Source organism: Anser brachyrhynchus (assembly GCF_964034855.1).
Source record: "Anser brachyrhynchus genome assembly, chromosome: 5".
NCBI classification, from domain to species: Eukaryota; Metazoa; Chordata; class Aves; order Anseriformes; family Anatidae; genus Anser; species Anser brachyrhynchus.
In genome coordinates this window covers 37,052,350-37,069,858 of record NC_137699.1, presented here as the reverse complement: position 1 = coordinate 37,069,858, position 17,509 = coordinate 37,052,350, and the positions used below count along the sequence as shown (strand labels likewise).

The window sequence follows — 17,509 nt, the reverse complement described above, 5'->3', positions numbered from 1 at the left end:
GCTCATAGTTAGTTGGAAAATTCCCCATATTTTTCGTATTTCTCCCAAGTTGACATTAATTTTTATTAAAAACAATTCCCCTATTCTTATTCCTAACTTTGAAAACTACTCATGTCTTTTCAAATCTTAAATCATTTCAATTACTGGAATAAAAAATATATAAAAGCTGGTAGAGATCCTTCAGAACTAGACTTGATATTGGTAATGACATTGTCCTGGCTGAAATGTTCAGGAACACAGTGGGCAAGAAATGACCTAATCATGTTACAGACAATACAGAAAATCATCATCATCTTGGCCTAGAGAAGCCAGGCACCAAATATATAGTCACTTCAAATCATGTTTGATACTGTCAGTGCTGTTTAAATTCATTTTCAGAGGCTGAAGACTGATCTCATGTTTGTGCTGATGGGCTGAAAAAATGTTTTACTTTGTTAGACATGGTCACAATATTACTCTTCCCAAACCAAGGTACACTTAGCGAGTGCAACTCTCTGGAACCCGCCTTACAACTACAACCCCTACACTTGGATAGGCACTTGTCCAAACCTGGGGAGGGTTAGTGGCATGAGAATTATGGTCTGGGATGGTCTCTGCTACCTTCTTAGGTGACCTTGGGGAAGTTACTTTCTCTCTCTGTACTTCTTTTCCTTCCAGCCTTTCATGTTTGGGGTCAGACACTGTCTCTACTTCTTTTGCACAAAGGTTTTATGAAGAAGTTCAGTCCTTGGCCAACTTGATTTAATGAGTATGACACAAAAAGGAGCTGTAGTAAGGATAAAATGTAACAAATATAGTTCCCATTTACAAATTCACTGCTGTGATGTGAAACAAACCCAGTGGGCTGTCAAACTCTCTCTCCTGTATGTCATGAGTTGATGTAATCGTATGACAGTGCCTTCAGTTTAGAGAGACCCACTTTTCTTTTTCCCTCCCAGTGACACAGAAACCTCTCCAGCTACTATAGCCATGAACCATGCTGAACATCAGTGTCAGCAGGGATGCATTTAATGGTAGCTGGATCAGTCCTTTACACGTGACTTAGATGAAAACACACAGATGACTTAGATAAAAACATGCAGATGCTTCACCGTATCGCAGCAAACAGACCATCAATGATGCTTTGGAGACTGTGGCAGAAGCAAAAGTAGCAGATGAAGGTGTATTCCCAACTGAGAATCTCTAGAGCAAAACTCTTGCTGGATGATGCAAGGTTGGAAATTAGGGGCAGCAAGTGCAATATGCAGCAGAGCCAGGGTCACTAAAGAACCTGTTACTTGTTCTTACACCCTCATAGTAGTCTTGCACTAAAACCAAAACAACATGTAACCCTTAAGAATAAAGAAATGAAAACTCTAAGAAGGCACACAGAGACCAGTGAAGCACCTGATTTGACTGTCCAGTCTACAAGTCCACTTTACATTAAACCCACTCAGGGAAAACACCAGCTCTGGACTCCTGCAAACTACTTCATATTTGTCGTTTTTGTTTTAATTGAAAGGTAAACCAGTCTTCTCTACCTGCAATGCCGTCTCTGGAGCATATTTTACATTTCTGTGTATGGGACTTCCCTGTAAAACCACAGGATTTGCAGTGAGGACCTCTACACAGACAAGACACCTGAGCAGAGAACTGTGCCCACAGGGTCTTTGTCACATTTCAAAGGGCAGCGGTAGACATTTGAGAGAGACGCTACAAGCTTTTCTTTATGAGGAAACATTTCCAAGTGCTTAAATGTCTCTGAGCTAGAATCCTCTGGAATTATTAAGAGATTATGCTTTCATGATTCGAGACGTGTGTCCTCTGAAATTGGTCAGGAGAATTCTCCTCCTTTCTCCCAGTCAGCAGGAAGAATGTCCTGTCCTTGAGTTTCAATTATGAGCCAACTGTTTATTGGTAATTTCACTCACTCCAGCCCGAGAGATCAGACACACAGAGAAACACTGCGTACCATCCCTCATTAGCCAGCGTGAGAAGCAGAAAAAGCACAGATGTCTGTGAGATTCTAGGAAATGCTGTTCAGGTGTCTGCAAAGCATCAGGATATAAAGAATGTTTTGTGCTTAATGAACAAAAACAAGCTAGTCACTTGTTGTCTAGAGAATTACATCTTAGCACTTAGATATTGGATAAAAATATGCCACCTAAGCTCACTTGGCTCGAGGAAATCTCCTTGAAGATCAAATCAGAAAAGCTTCCAACAACCGCCACCAACCATGCAAACCTGAGCCCTAAACCCATTGCTCATGGGCAACCGAAGCTAAGGCAGACAGAGGCACTGTCACGACTCTGCCAGGCACACCTGCCTCCTGCTTGGAGTCTCTCCGGGTCACGCTAAAAATAGAGTTAAACAACCACACGACTTCAAACCTGGGTGGTTTACACAGAGAGACATTGATTCTGCCTCCTCAGGGGTGCTGGCTCCTAGCTTCATGCCCAGGGCTGCCAGCCACCAGCTGCTCTGCTGTAAAGCCCCAGTGCACAACAGCGGATGAAGGGATCATCTTCCCCCCTACCACTGCAGTCTTTAGGAGCTCAATAAATACAGTGCAACTCACCCGAAGTCATTACAAACTGGTCTTTCACTTGGTTAAAGCAGATGGATTAACAGCCTTGGAGGCTGCTGCAGTGGGCTCCTGAACTGCTGCACCATTTCCTTCGGGCACTGCCTCCCCCGTGACTGAGCTGTGTCCAGACACATCAAGTGAAAACACGGCCACCGGGATGGTGCACATGAAGACAGGCTTAAGAACAGATGAGAAAGAAGCAGTAGCTTAAGACCCTCACTGCTTGCGTAAGAGTTTCTAAGCATGGGAAAATAAATATCTGTGCTGCCATGTCCCCAAAACAGTGATGAGAACGGTGTATGATGGACAGTGCAGCTCCCCAGGGTGGTTATAAAATGGCCAAGCTTTATGAAGGGAGAGAAAATCTTACTAAACCAAGCCATGTAACTAGGAGGCATGGCAAAGCTTTCAGATAGGCGTGACTTGGGACTTGTGTTTTCAGAAATGTGACTGTTCCCTGGGTGCTTTTTTAACTGGACAAACAGATTGCTTCCCCCCGCCAGCTTTGCTTCTTTGTGTGCTGACGAGGATGCATGATCACAGATATTAAAGAGCACTTAGCTTGCAGGTGATCTCCAGTTCTGCATGGTGAAAAGCACTGCACCTTGGTTTTTAAAGTTCCTGCCTTTTCATGGGACAGGAATACATACCACAGCCCCTCCTGGTTTTCCCAGGTTTAACCTGCTAAGTGTCTTGAAATAATATGATTTCGTGCTTTTGCATGAAGCTGTTGTAATAGTTTTGATTGCACCTCATGGTATATATAAGGTTCAGTAATCCAGGCCATCAGCTGTGAAGATCCCCAAAACACAGCAGGACCTTACAAGAGCACTAGGACATGTCAAGAGAGTATAATGATGGCCTTCTGTCGACATGCCATTCTCATCCTGGCAGGAAACTACAAGAAGCCTTTTGTCACCACAGCAGTTCTGTCAAGGACAACGGGATAATGCTTGGGCAAGCAATCCTAGCGTGGCCCCCTCTGCAACAACACGTGAACAGCATTAACCAGAGAAGAGACTTTATACAATGGGAGGGTAGGTAATTGGTGTCCTTTGTAAAATGAAAAAAGACACTGTAGTATTCTAATGAGAAAGTGTTTTTCTACCTGCTGTTTCTCCTAAGGCTAGAAGATGGTTAATCTGCCAAAAACTTTTCCAGGGCATGTCACAGCACTTGTGAGGGTGTAACGTGTTGCCACTCCCAGTTCTCTAACCAGATCTGTCCTTTCCAGGAGTGAGTGATGACCTTGCAGGGTGATGACAAGATGTACTCCGCTCAGAGGCACACTTCTTATCCCTGCTAAGTCTCTGTTGCCTTTTATCTGAGTCGTGCAACTCCTGGGATCCGCTGCTGATCGTTAGCAGTGATCATACTACCCTCACGCTTCGGCTAGGCTCTGCAAGAAGGCACACAGCGTCCTCACAACAGCACGCTTCTGCTACAGTGTCTTTTGGTGCCTTCGCTTCCAGGGGGCACCAAGCCATGTCACAGAACAGTCTCATCAACTCTGGTGGGGGGATGCCAGCCCACCATGCCCTGGATAATAGCAAGAGGAATATATGGTTTTGTTTAGCACAAACAATCCTTGCTGCATGGGATGAACACAAAATAATGTGTACTGAGAGACAATCAGACAGAATTACTCCAAGTTAGACGTATTTAAATAACATCATTCTCAACCTGTGGTCTACATGTTAACAGCAGTGACTGCTTACACATTGCACTTTTTTCTTTTTTGTATCCAAGTGAGAGACAGACAGACAAAATCTGATGGGAATTTGAAGGCAGAACAAAAGTAGCTGGGGTCAGAAGTTACGTTTCACAAAAGCAAAAACAGTCATCACGTGGGAGACATGTCCTTGCTCACATGTAACTTCTCCAGTATCTTTTCCACTTAAAATTGCTACAGATCTGTATTACTGAAGGAATAAAACAAATGAAATGAAAGCTCCTACGATAGTATCAACACTATGGAAAGCTCGATCTAGCAGAAGCAAAGAGCTTCTTGCTGTTGTTGTGAATATTCACAGATACCTCAACTGTATTTAAACAACTTGCTTTTCAGTTTACTATAAGCAATTCTTTTGCAAAATGGTAACTAACAGCTCATCCAAAGCATGTCAGTCAGTGAAACAATTCTTACTGATAAACAAACTTTGGATTAGGGAAGATTACCCTTCAATTAATATGCTGGTTTACAGCACATCAAATGATTTTCACCTCAAATTTTCTGGGTGCAGAAAACATTCCTCTTATTTCAACGATGTTACAGAGATACAGTAGCTGTGTTTACAACATTGCCATTGCACAATGAAGAGCCTAAATTGAAAAGCCTGTACACACAAATAGCTGAGGTGACAGCAATATCTAGGGAAAATCATCACTGAAAGCCACCTATGGAAGCGACTCAAAATATCAAGCTACACTACTGTTTAGTGGAGTGCTTTGCTCCATTGCGCCAGATCATTGTAATTAAAGAAAAAGTCACAGGCCTCATGGGATGGCCATACAATCATCTAAGTGTGCCTTTCAGGGGAAGAACATTCTGCAAGTTTAGAATATTTGAAGAACATTTTAGGCGTGATGGAAAGTTGTGGACTGAGAAAGATGCTGTTTCACGACCATCAGAGTTGTATTTCTAAGCAGAAACCTATAGCAGAGCTTTGCTTTCTCCTCTAGCCATAGCTACTGCTCTCGTTCCTAGGCTGAGTTTAAACAGATGGAGAAGGCGAGCAATGGAAAACAGCTGGACTTTATAATGTAGCGGTGCTCCGCATTTCTAACCTCTCAGTGCAAAGTCCCACCCCTCTCCTCTGCAGTTTTCCCAGGATACTCCATCTCTGCTCACCTGCAACCAGCTGCAAAACCCTTTGTGGACCACAGTACCTGAAGAAGCAATGCATTCCTGGGCACAGGAGCTGAGCATGAGATGCAATAGAGACTACTAGCTCCAAAATAATTACATCCACAATATCCACAGCATAAAGTACAGCAATGAAATGTCGGCAAGGGTCCAGTTTGGTGTAACACCATCTGGAAGGGCCAAGCTCTCCTCTAAAGCTGTGCTGAGCACACACAGGGGATGTTTCCCTCCTGGGCCCCTCGCAGCTGATTCCTGCAGCTTCTGGATCTCTCTGACAACTGATTCCTTGGTTTGCTGGCATTGGGAGAGCAGAGGGAAAAGTACACTTGCAGGTTGTCAGAGGTGTGAATGGTCTTTTCTGATAGTCCCAAATGCAGCTGGAATTAACTTGGAGGTTAAAAGCATGTTTCAATGAACTAAAAGGATGAGCCTGAGACAGCATGGGGTTTGCAGCTTGCTCTATCAAATCTCAAGTGATTGGTATGAGCTGTTTAAAACCACTTTTCAGCTAAAAAAAAAAAAATTGCAACCACTTAGATTTATATTTCAGATTACAAATTACACAATAAAGTCTTGAACTACTCAGGCATGTGGAAAAACACATTCACAATGAACAAAGCAATTGAAGCTTTGCCCTCCTATACATCATAAAACTGTGCATACAACAACCACACTCCTACGATGTGGTAATTTTAGACTTCACTGTGGCATTAGTGTGGGACTGAAAATAGTGAGGTACTACTGATAGTCAGCTTTAAGTCCCTTAAAATAAACTTCAATACTTTGTGGGCTCTGCGTGCCTATCAAGAGATGCCAGCTACTTTCTGGACAGTAGAATGAACAGGTAAGCATAGGGAGGGAAAAAAAGGGAAAATGCACTGCTGCATTTTGCAATAGAAGGTGTCTTAAGGGATGCTAACAGTGCTGACTGAGAGCTTGTCATGAGAGAAAGGCATCACCTGCCAATATCAGGCATGTGCTCACTGCACTGCCCAGCTCCAGAGAAGAGCCTGAGGCTTAGATGCAGTCCTGCCATATTTTCACACCGCTATGAACGCTGGGCACAGACTACAAGACTAAAGGGCTCTAAAAAATAGAAGCTAATATGAGCAACAATCTGAAATAAATGACCTTTTCTTTGTCGTTAAAATAAGCTGAAAGAGACTCCTCTAAAATGCAATATATAGCTGAACTGTGCCTTATTTTTTTTTTTAATAAAAATAGGAATGAAAGCCACAACAGCCACCAAAAATGCATATTACTAAAAAGTGCACAAATACTGAAAGCAAATGTTCCAGCATCCAGCATTTTACTGTCTATACAGACAGAACAATCTGGATATGCTCGCACTTCAGGAAGAGACCAGCAATCCATCTAAGAGTTCAAGTACAATGAAGTGTGTTCACAAGCCAAAGGTTTATAGAGGTTTTCATGGGATATCCTGCTTGATGTCTGCCAACCTGGGAAACCTGCAGCCTGCTCCATCACACAGTGTGGATATGTGTGAAACATGGGACTGTTTCCACGTCACTGATGAAGATGTGAAACAGAAACACCATTCATCTGCGTGGGGAAACACAAGGACAAGGTCAGAGCTGGGAAAGTCCTGAACTCCACTATGGGGGCTGAATCACTCAGCCAGCTTTGCTTTCTTTCTTCTTACTGGGTGAACAGAGTCCATGAGTACATTGAAATAGCATTGCTGAAGGAACACTGATTTGCAACAGGGTCTGTTACATCCACTGTGGCAAACGAAGGCTAAGTATTTGTGGCATGGATCTGTTACCTAGTACATTTACTACTGAAGCCATTATTTAAACCTGCACACCCTACAATTCAGTTACTAAAATTATCCCCCCCCCCGCTAACGGGAATCTAAATATGACCCAATTAGCACACACTCTGTCCTTTGGTTGAAGTAGCTGGAATTGCTATTTATTTTTAAACTGAAATGCCACACCAGATCCTGACATACGGTGCTGAGCATCTGGCAGTAAGGTTTTGTTTTACAGCCTTACAGCTGGGTGGACGTGGAAAGTGAAATATTAAGCAAACCAACTTCCACTTTGCCTAAATTTTTGAGGTGCAAGACATGTCACAATAGAGACTCCCTGCTGTCACTGACACTGCGAAGCAAGAGAGAAGAAAAGCTCCTTGGCTGGAAGTGAAGAACCAGGCATCAAACACCACAGTAACGCGAAGCAGCGTGAAGTGAGAACAGGCGCTACCGCAGAGGTCCAGTGAGGTGGAAAATCACTGAAGTCAGCCTCTGAATCAAATGCCCTGTACCCTGGTAGAACATTCAGGCATGAAAGAAAAAGCTAGCTCTGACCCATTTGGTAGCCAAAGTAATTGCCTGCAACACTGGAAGTCAGTAGGTGAGTTGAAGTTTGGGGCTTTGGTGTCTTACCATCCTTTTTTTGTTGTTGTTTATTAGTGTTTCAGAAGAATTTTGACTATCCCCAAGCCAAAGTCTTTGGTTGGTTAAAGCAAAGCTGGTGTGCAGGGTTAGCCTGCCGTTTGCTTTGACTTCCCACTCTGACGCAGCTGTTCTGTGCTGCATGCTTTCCTTCACTGCTCCTCAACCACTGCTCTTGCTGCCACTGTCCAGGAGAGACCCACCGATGCCTCCCAGGTGCACACAAAGCGTGGTGGAAATCTAGGCGGGCACCACATTTTCCAAGGGTGCCTCTCAAAAACGTACCTGTAAGAGACTACACGGCAAGGCAGGCCCTGAGGCTGGGAAAACACAGCTTGGCCTTGCTCTCTCCCAGACAGCTCTCAGAAGTACACTGTACTCTTGTGTTTTTCCTGCATCTCAGAAACCAAACTTCCATTCAAATAGCATTTTGGTGCTCTGAGCTGTCCTGTGGCTTGGCTGACCAACATCACATCAGAAATTAAAAGAAAAAGTCCTCCTTCTTTACACTCCTAAGTCCCTGTGAATTTAACACCACTCCTTGTAAGGCGTGCAAAACATATGGCCTTCAAACAAAGCCCTGGACGCCATCCTTTGGTCCTTTGGCTTTTCCACTGCCAGGATAAGTCAGCAGCGGGGTTCCCATCAGGAACGTGCCCCAGAAAAAACAAAACCAAGGTTGGTTTGCATCTTGCCAGGTCCCAGCAAAAGCAGAGGACATGCACACAAGCCCTTGCTCTACACTCCCAAAGTTCCTCTTGTCACTGGAACCCCGTGCTGACCTCTGCCAGGACATCCCTGCAGAACAGCCTGCAAGCTCCAGCAAGCACAGCCAAATATGTTTGAAGATGCAGAGTCTGTTCCCATGTATTATAAGAAATCACTTGTCTCCAGATGCTTCCTTCGTGTTATATTTTCATTTCAGCTGGTGTCATTTGCATTTTATAGCTTTATAGTTGAATAAATTTAGTTAAAAATTTATTAACAGGCCTTGCTGCTATTTCTAGTTACCCTCCAGAAACATGTCAGGGAGCTGCAGCCAAAAAGCCTGCACATGCATCTCAAAGCCAGATCTAATTTAAAAGGTCAATTCCATCTCTACAGGAAGTCAAAGCCAGGCACGCAATAAGTCTAGATGTAGAGCCAGGTCTTGAACACCCAGATCCAGAGTCTTTAGATCCAGTTTCACCTCTCTGTAATAGCTTGGATGGAAATGCTGTGTTCAGGACGTCTGGGTTAGTGCGTGTTCCTCTCCTGCTACACCAGTTCTCAGAGCTCTCACCCAGGATTTCAACTTGCAGTTTCAGATGCCATGCAGTACATTAAATATTACAGCTTTCTGTTCCAAACAATTAAGCTTTATGATGGCCTTGCTGGTCAAGAACAGCTGGAGACACCTCTGCTGACAACATCAAGCTTTCAACCATAATTATTCATATCTAATTACACTGTCAAATGAGGCCCAAATAACCAAGGTTCTGCTGTAGTAGGTGCTACTAAGTCAGAGGAAAAAGTGGGCTTCTCTAGGTCATCCCCACCATCCCAAAATGCTCCTTTTCTTTCTCTCAAAACATGCACACACGGTTCCTGCAGAAACAAAGGGAGAGGCATTCTCAATGACTAAAAAAAAGACTGTAAGTATGATTAATAACAGCTTGAGAAGAAATGAAAGCAAGGCTAGGCTGCATCCCTGTCCCACAGTACCTTGCTAATGGAGTTCGGTGTCTGTGGTGTCTCGTCCTTCAGCGTCGATGGACTGTTTCCTTCCACATCTTTTCCTGCAACAAAGCAATGCGATTCAGAAACAGAAATTTTGGGCAAAATCATGGCTACTCATGGCCCTAGAAGGGCTACTGCTAACAGGAAGCAAGAGAAGCTATGAGGAGCAATAGCAGGCACACCAAGCTCACAGAGAGGGATCTTACACAGCTTAAAATAGCCTGGATCCACATGCTCGGACCATGCGACATGTATTGCTTAAAAGTTACGTCTGAAAACCCTCTGGTAAACCACTACGATGGTTGCAAATCCAGTGTATGAAGGCAGGAGAACACCAGAAATAAGGTTGTTTATGCGTCCTTGATCAGCCCCCTTGTGTGTCTGCATTATGATGCAGTCTTTAATTACATTACCACAGTCTGCCTTTTCCTTACATTCCCCCCATGCCTCCTCCAATGCAAATAATAAATGGAATTCAGTTAATAGGCAGCTATTCAATATGTTATCCTCCTTGGTCAGTAGCTGGCAACTATACACAGACGCACTTGATAGCATGCTTTGTTTGACAAATAATAATCATGATCATAAAATGTTACAAAAGACAGAACAGCATTTAGACATAATTAGTAAAATAAAATACTGCAGAATATCAATGTCTTCTGACCAAGTTACTGTTACGATAAGAAATGCTTTCAATTAACAAGTAGTATTTACAAACTGTAACATTTCCCATCATTATAGAGATATATATTTTCCCTTACCCAAATACACTAAACTTGCAGTACATCATACACATTATATACTAGTATGAGCATGTCTGGTCCCAGTCTAAGCAATAAAATGTAATGATAAATTCTGTTCTTTTTGCCAACCATTATCATGTTCTTACAGTAAAGAAAGCCTAAAGCTTCTATTAAAAAAGCCAAAAATAGCATCTGATGAGACAAGCTTTTTAGTGCCAAGACAGTCCTTGTTATCCAATTGAAATGTAGTTTTCTCCTCAAAATTGTTAGCAACCACAGCTTCAGAATAACGGACACAGTGAAGAGCAACCAAGACAGTGAAATACAATCCATTTGTAGCACACTGCAAACATGGCAACTGTTAAAAACATTTTTAATCATTCTGGGGGTGAGTCTTGGAAACAACACCAAATACAAAACCAGCACGGGAAAACCCTGATTCTCTTGAAGTCAAGCAGAAGTTGCCACAGATGTGCCAGAAGCCAGAATGTCTCCCAGAGTTTTCAGAGGAGCTGTGCAAGAAGCTAAGTGCCATTAGAAAAGCTTGCCACAGAAGCTCAGTGAAAAATAAATATCCTCCTAGTCGTGTTCTGCACTTCCACCATGGGAAACGCTGGAGAACAAACACATCCCTTTATAACTGGAACCGCAACTGCGCTACAGGGTTTTACTGGTACAGAAGCAGGACAAACCTCTGCCTTTTCTGCAGGCATCAACCATCAGTTTGGGGTATCAGCTTGTAAATTAAAACAGGTTCTTTGGGACAACTGTCCCTAGAAGGGTTCACACGCAGTGACCAAAGGCGGAGGGGGTTCATACGTTTCTCATCCCGTGGCACAGTGCCATGCCATACCACACACACAGTAAGCACTGTAGTCATAAGCATTGCTGGGCATGGATTAGGACCTGAACTCCCGTGTTTTTTCTTCCTCCGATGGCTCTTTCCTCTCTACATTCTCCCAGATGGAGGCAGAGGAGGTTGGAATAAACTCACAAAGCCATGCAGTTACTGTACTTGCTTCTCATGAAGAGTTTTTTTCTGCTCATGTATGGGAAAGTAACATATGGTCTGAAAGTTCGAGTAAAGTTAATGGGAGTCAGCTGCTGCTTGTTCTGAGGGAAAGGCATCTATTAACATAACATAATCCAAACCAATCTTTACTATATCTCACTTCTTAAAGAAAGTTTACCTCCAAGCTGAGATCTGTATAAAAAGCCTGCACAAGAGACTTCTCTTTCTATTTGTAATACAGAGAAAAGGTTTTGTACCTAAACAACGGGATTTTAGGTGCTCCTGAGGTTCTGGACCGCCCCTCTCATAGGGTGTTATGAAAAATGTGAACATGCAACTCTTCCCTCTTGGTCATACCATTTACAAGGATTCATAAGACGTTGTTTATGGAGCAGCATATCCCGGTTTCTTGCATCAAACCCATTAAGCCTCCTGGCACTTGTGAGGAGAGACGCAGTGTTTTTTGGAGGAGCGCTATCACAGCTGTCTCAAGCAGACCTAATGCAGCCGTGCGGAGGTAGAAAGTCAGCCCTTGTTTGGAAAGCAAACTTCACTGAAACTGTGTACAAGTTTCTCAAACACCCGCACACATAGTTAAGTGCACAGAAAGCCCCAAAGAGAGTCCGACCCAGAGCACAAAAGACACAGCCGTCTCGAGAAAATAAGTAGGAAACCACCACCAAAAAAAAAAAAAAGAGCTAAATATCAGCTGGCTATATAAGCTGAAGCTCTTATCTCCCTGATCAAGAAAACATAATGCCCACAACAGAAATAGAGCTGAGGCTCTTTCGACTTAAACTGCTGGCTGCTAACATGGCATGCTAACAAAGGTCCTCCAAAGTAGCCCAGTAGTATATGGCAAATAATTAATGGGATTTCAGGAAGGGAATCAATGGTGCTTATGGAAACAGCCTTCACCACATCACAAAGAAAAATGCTAACACTCCAGTCTTGCAGTTACAGAGCTGAATTACCGATACCTTCTTTTATCCCATTACTGTCATGCATAGGAAAAATAGAGTTCCTTTCTGAAGAGTTAACTATTCCTTTTGTTTGGCTTTCTGCTGTGTATCCACCCTATGGGTGCATTTGCCTTTTCTCCTTATAAAGAATGATACAGCAAGCGTGACTGATCAATGCTGAGACAAAGTAGAAATACTGGGTTATTATAGAATTCATTATTAGCTCCTTACAGCATGAACTATTATTTTACAGGCTTTCGGATAAGGTATTCGTATAACTACAAGAGGAAATAAAGGCTCTGATGTGTGGCAAGACTATCGTGAATAAAACCTGTCCTGACGCCATGAATGTTACTGCAGCAAATGTCAGCCACATGGCCTGGCCCAATGTGTGAACCAGACTGAAATCTAGTTCCATGTATCTATCACAGCAAAATTCCCATATTCTTTAAAGTGTATCTCTTCAGATGCAGATAGGCTAATCTACTTTTTTTATTTAAAGACATGGAGTTATCTCCCAGCCTAGACAAAAAGAAAGATTCTCTAAAAGTCATTTTAGCTACTCCGCCAATAAATGTCCTACCTTCTGAAAGAGAAGAGAGACAAAGATTCTTCCCCCTTATTGCTGCATGAAAGAAAGATGTGGTCAAGGAACCTGAATTCATGTCTCTAGTTCGTGAACTTTCTATAAAGAGGAAACATGCCCTCCTCTAATTTCTTTTAGTTACCATAATCACTAGCATTTATGTATCAAGAGGCAAAAAGTCAGTAGTGTTACTTGAGATAGTGCCCTCTGCGTTCCCCTGTGTTTCCTTCAAAAAAAGTCCTTTCACTGAATTAAATCTCCATAGCACAGCTTGTCCAAGGTGTAAAGTCTGTCACTCCAATCTCACGGAATTATTTACTTGAACACCTTTGTGGCTGCAGGGCTAATCCTAGGTGCTATCCACACTGCCTGCAGTCTCCACCTGATGGCATCAGCCCTGCACCCTTGAAAAGAGAGTCTGCTGGGGCCAGGCAGCCAATCATGGGCCACTAAAAAAACGTCAAGAACTGAAAGTTCATGTAAAACAAGAGAGAAAAGTGAGGGATAGAAATATTGGATGTAGCTTGTGGATGTAGACTTGTGGTTTATCTATAGTTACAGCGGCATCCTTCAGAGGGCATGCAGGAGGTGGGAGGGAAGCACAGCGAGTCTCAGAGGGAAAAACAAGGCAGCAAAAGCAGCAAAAAAAGAGCCCACCATGGAAATATCAACTGAATGCAAAGAATGACAGATACTTCTTATGGGAAATGCGATCAAAACAAATATATGAGGCAGCTCTGTGAGGACCAGGAAAGAAATGAAAGGAGTAAAAATATGTAAAGCTAGACAAAAACCCAGACTCTGCAAGAAATCTCCTGGCTGAAGCAGTAAGTTCTAGGGATATTCTCTCCTTTACAAACTCTTTGGCCTGTGATCTTCCTTTACATTACAGAGGGCCACCTCCCTGACGCTGGTGCTGTAGTTTGCTCTGTGGCTCAAGGCACTTGTCCTGCTGAACCCAGCAAAGACCGGTCCGGACGTCAGCAAGGTTCAAGGAGAAAAGAAGTGATGTGGGAAGCTGAGGAAGTGACAAACTCCTCCATGCTCAACTTTCCCTGGTTTCTGAAAGATTATTACAGCACTGAAATACCCCTGTGAGGAAGTCAGTAACTTCTTTAGCAATAAAAATGCTGGTAAGAACTGAAGCATGGGTAAAACTTAAGGATCTCCACCTCTCTGAAGCATGGGGAAGTGACTACAGCCTGAAAGATCTGTTGGTCCTTCAGCACCCAAAGATAGCAGAAGTGAAACAGGTTTACTTACCACACATTTATATGGAATGCATTTACAGGCAGTGAGCTTTTCAGAAGTCCCTACAGATATGTAATGTATGCGATTTTGGGTGTCCCCTTTCAAGTTGTTTTCCATTAAATTATCAAGAAATTGTTGAAGCTTCCAGTGACCTCGGTGACAGCGAGGATTAGTCAGCACTGCTCAAAATTGGTTCCCCGTTGCCTTGAAAAAGGCACCTCAAAATAGAAATACCTGCAAAATCAGAAATCCTCAAAACCTTTGCACTTACAGACTCTTAGCTCAGGAAACCCAGGTCTAGTTTTGCTCCCCATCTGCAAAGCCCAGCAAGTCTGCCAGGTGCTACATTTATATGAACACTGAAACCTTTTGACATGCTACGTTCTTTTTCTAGATATCAGTATTTTAAGAGCTCACAAAGGTGCTGTGAGGTTTGATTATTTAGCACTGACACGGCAACTGCGAATGACAGCTCTGCAAACTTGTGACTGTTCCCTGAAGCACTTGTTTACAGACTGGAACGGAAGCATTGTTTGCAGACTGCAATCAAGGAAAGACTTGAATGTTATTGTGAGCAACAAATTCTGAAACAACAAAATGAGCCCTATTTCCTTCAAAAAGGGTGCTGTCTAACAAATTGAAAGCACAAGACACGTAAAGAGAATGCTTAAAGCAAGCCTGCCATTCACTGCAGCCTGTCAATATTCCTGGCGCTTGCAGCGCTTGTATATATTTACAGAACATTAACTACAAAAAGTCTTCTCTTGTAATATTTATCTTGGGCTCTAAATCTAAACAGGGAAACCTGCCGTTAAACATTTGCAAAGGGGCCCAGGCGACAGCTTAAAGGAGTTCAATGTTTAGTGTGAAACACATCAAGTGCCTCAAAGTGGAAATGCCCGAAAATGTTACGTCATTTCTGAAACACGACGCCACGCAGTGCTCAAACAGTGATGCTCACTAACTCTGATGCCCTCCATTCCCACTTAATGCCACAGCAGTGAAAGACAGCAGCATCACGGACACAGCACTGGCTGGCAGCCAGCGACACCTGTGTTGCAAGAACAACTTCTCTCTCACTCTCACATTCACTTGTTTCTCTTCGTTTCACAGCAGCATGCTAAAAAAGTCTACTTGCAGTCAGGCACCTGAGGTTCTGCACCGAGTTTCACAAGTGCTAGAAAAGCAGTACAATAAAGGCAAGACAAGATACATTCTGCACTGACACAGCAGAAACACACCTGGGCTGAGTGGATAGATGTCATTGTCAGCTCCAAAGAAGAGATTGCGCGTCAGCTTACGAGGATCGACCTTCTGAGGGGTGGATGAGGCCGGACAGAGGGAGAACCTGCGACGAAGAAAGTTCTCTTCCTTCATGGCATGAGCTGTGGGGGTTTTCTGAAAAGGAAAGATAGAAATAACAGTTCAAGACACAGGAAATCAAAGTTTCACACCCAGAGACTCCGCTGCTTCAAAGCCGCCTAATCCTAAGAAGTGTGCCAGATCTTTTTATAGATTGCCAGAAGGCTAAGAAAAAAAGAAAAAGGAAAGGATATTAGTTTGAGGCTACAATTACTGATTTGCTGACTCTCAGCATTTGCAAACTGCAGGGAAGCAGGACACTGCTCCTTGGTGAATCCAGGCAGTAGAACACCCTCCTCTCTACAAGGATCTATCTAGAGTAACAGTTACTTACTGGGTCTATCCAATGTATAGAAGCTAAAATTCCTCTTTTTTGTTTGCTTTTAAGATTTGTTTTTTGTTTTGATTTGATTTTTGTTTTTAAGATAGAAATAACTCCATTGGTGTGAGCAGAGTTGCACCAAGCCTGCAAAAATCAGCATTTAAAATAAGCGGTGTGGAGGATGACCAGCTGTGTTGGCTGCAGAGAGCAGCAAGCGGAGATTTGCAGGAAAGCGGGACAGAAAAGCTAGTGTCACTCCTGCCCTTATTTTCTATTAGAGCACATATAAATATTTTCAGTTTTCTTTAAAATGATAGATCAGCCTGGCAGTTTGATCAATATGATAAGCCTTGTTGCTCTGCAAGGGTAAAGAACAGCATCTGTGTCCCTGAAAGCCTCCCTGCATGCCTGCACAGGAGCCGGGTGGTACTGTGCTCTTTACCACCACTTGGCTGATGCGTTAGACCATCCTGACTGGAATTAAAGGTTTCTTTTATACACATCCAACAAGCAGCTCTTTCTTACCCCTTACAAACAGATATTATGACTGTCGCCTTCCTGAGTTACAAGCGCTATTCTCTCCCCGTGTGCAGCTCTGATCGGCAGGGCTCTTGCTAGCAAGAAGAAGTGTTAAGCCAGCCTTCGGGCTGGCATCGCAGGACATGAGGTCTGCTGCTTCCCCGGGGCATGGTCACTGTGCAAAGGAAAACCCTTTGGGATGGGACGCATTTCCTGAAAAAAGTCTCCAAGCTTTCCCATATCCTTTAGGCTGGGACATCCTGCCCTGCTCTTCCTGCCCACAGAACTTTTGCTCTCGCTCAAATGACCAAGTTTAATGGGGAAGCCTCAGTGGGCTCTTGGAGCTGGGGCTCTGCCTGCATGGCTGACGCAGCACACGGGGTGATGCCATAAATGTGTCCCAGTGTGAGAAACTCCCCTCCTGTGTTTCATCAGAGCACTGTCCCTCTGACTGCTCTGCTAACCCCAGGAGAAGGCAGTCCCCGTAAGAACATTTCGTCTTTTTTTTTGCAGCTTCATTTATTTACACAGCAGGTTGCGCTGACTTTATAAACTAGCTGTGATTTACAAGGTGAGAGTCTGTTCCTTCCTTCCCACAGGAGACAGCCTCAGTGCCCAAGACCTTGATTTGATACAGACCAGCCTGGACCCCGTTGCTGACCATGGGTGAACCATCAGACGGTGATGTCTGTAATATCCAAAAAGGGGTGAATGGCTACCAGCCAGACCTAGCCCCAAAACAGGACATGTGGGTGCAATTTGTAGGGGATATGTGTCCCCCACTGGATCTGAATCATCTGCAGCAGGCGAATTAAGGTCCAGTGCAATGTGAATAACTTAGCTGCCTAACATTTGGCACCTTAAATAACCTCTTTTTTTTTGCATAGATATTCTTGACTGCAGAGTGCAGGGTTGTGGGGCAGCAAAATTAAAGCTAACCTAAAACACAAAAAGAGAGAAGAGGAAAATACAGCTAGTTACGTGTCTCAAAGCAAAATATTTAAAAATAATGCAGGTCTAAATAGCTGGGTTTGGAATGCTAACACTGAGCTATTTTCTGCCCTTGTTCCCAGCAAGGCCATCTCAGCTCTCTGCTCTGGAACTGCTCATAAGCGGCTCAGAGGAAAAGCAGGTCCGTGGGACACTCTCCCCAAAGAGCAGCGATCCAGCTCGGCTGTGCCC

General features: G+C 43.5%; 1 protein-coding gene across 6 annotated transcripts in view; it reads right to left on the bottom strand.

Moving 5' to 3' along the window:
- Positions 1–17,509, bottom strand: part of OSBPL5 (oxysterol binding protein like 5) — a 204,592-nt gene that overhangs the window by 46,464 nt on the left and 140,619 nt on the right. For all 6 annotated transcript variants that reach the window (XM_080595138.1, XM_080595135.1, XM_080595134.1 and 3 more), the window contains 2 exons: positions 15,366–15,522; positions 9,556–9,629 (listed from right to left, as the gene is read on the bottom strand). In XM_080595138.1, the coding sequence (XP_080451264.1) occupies positions 9,556–9,629; positions 15,366–15,501 (210 nt within the window). In that variant the 5' untranslated portion in view covers positions 15,502–15,522. The remainder of the gene's footprint in view (positions 1–9,555; positions 9,630–15,365; positions 15,523–17,509) is intronic.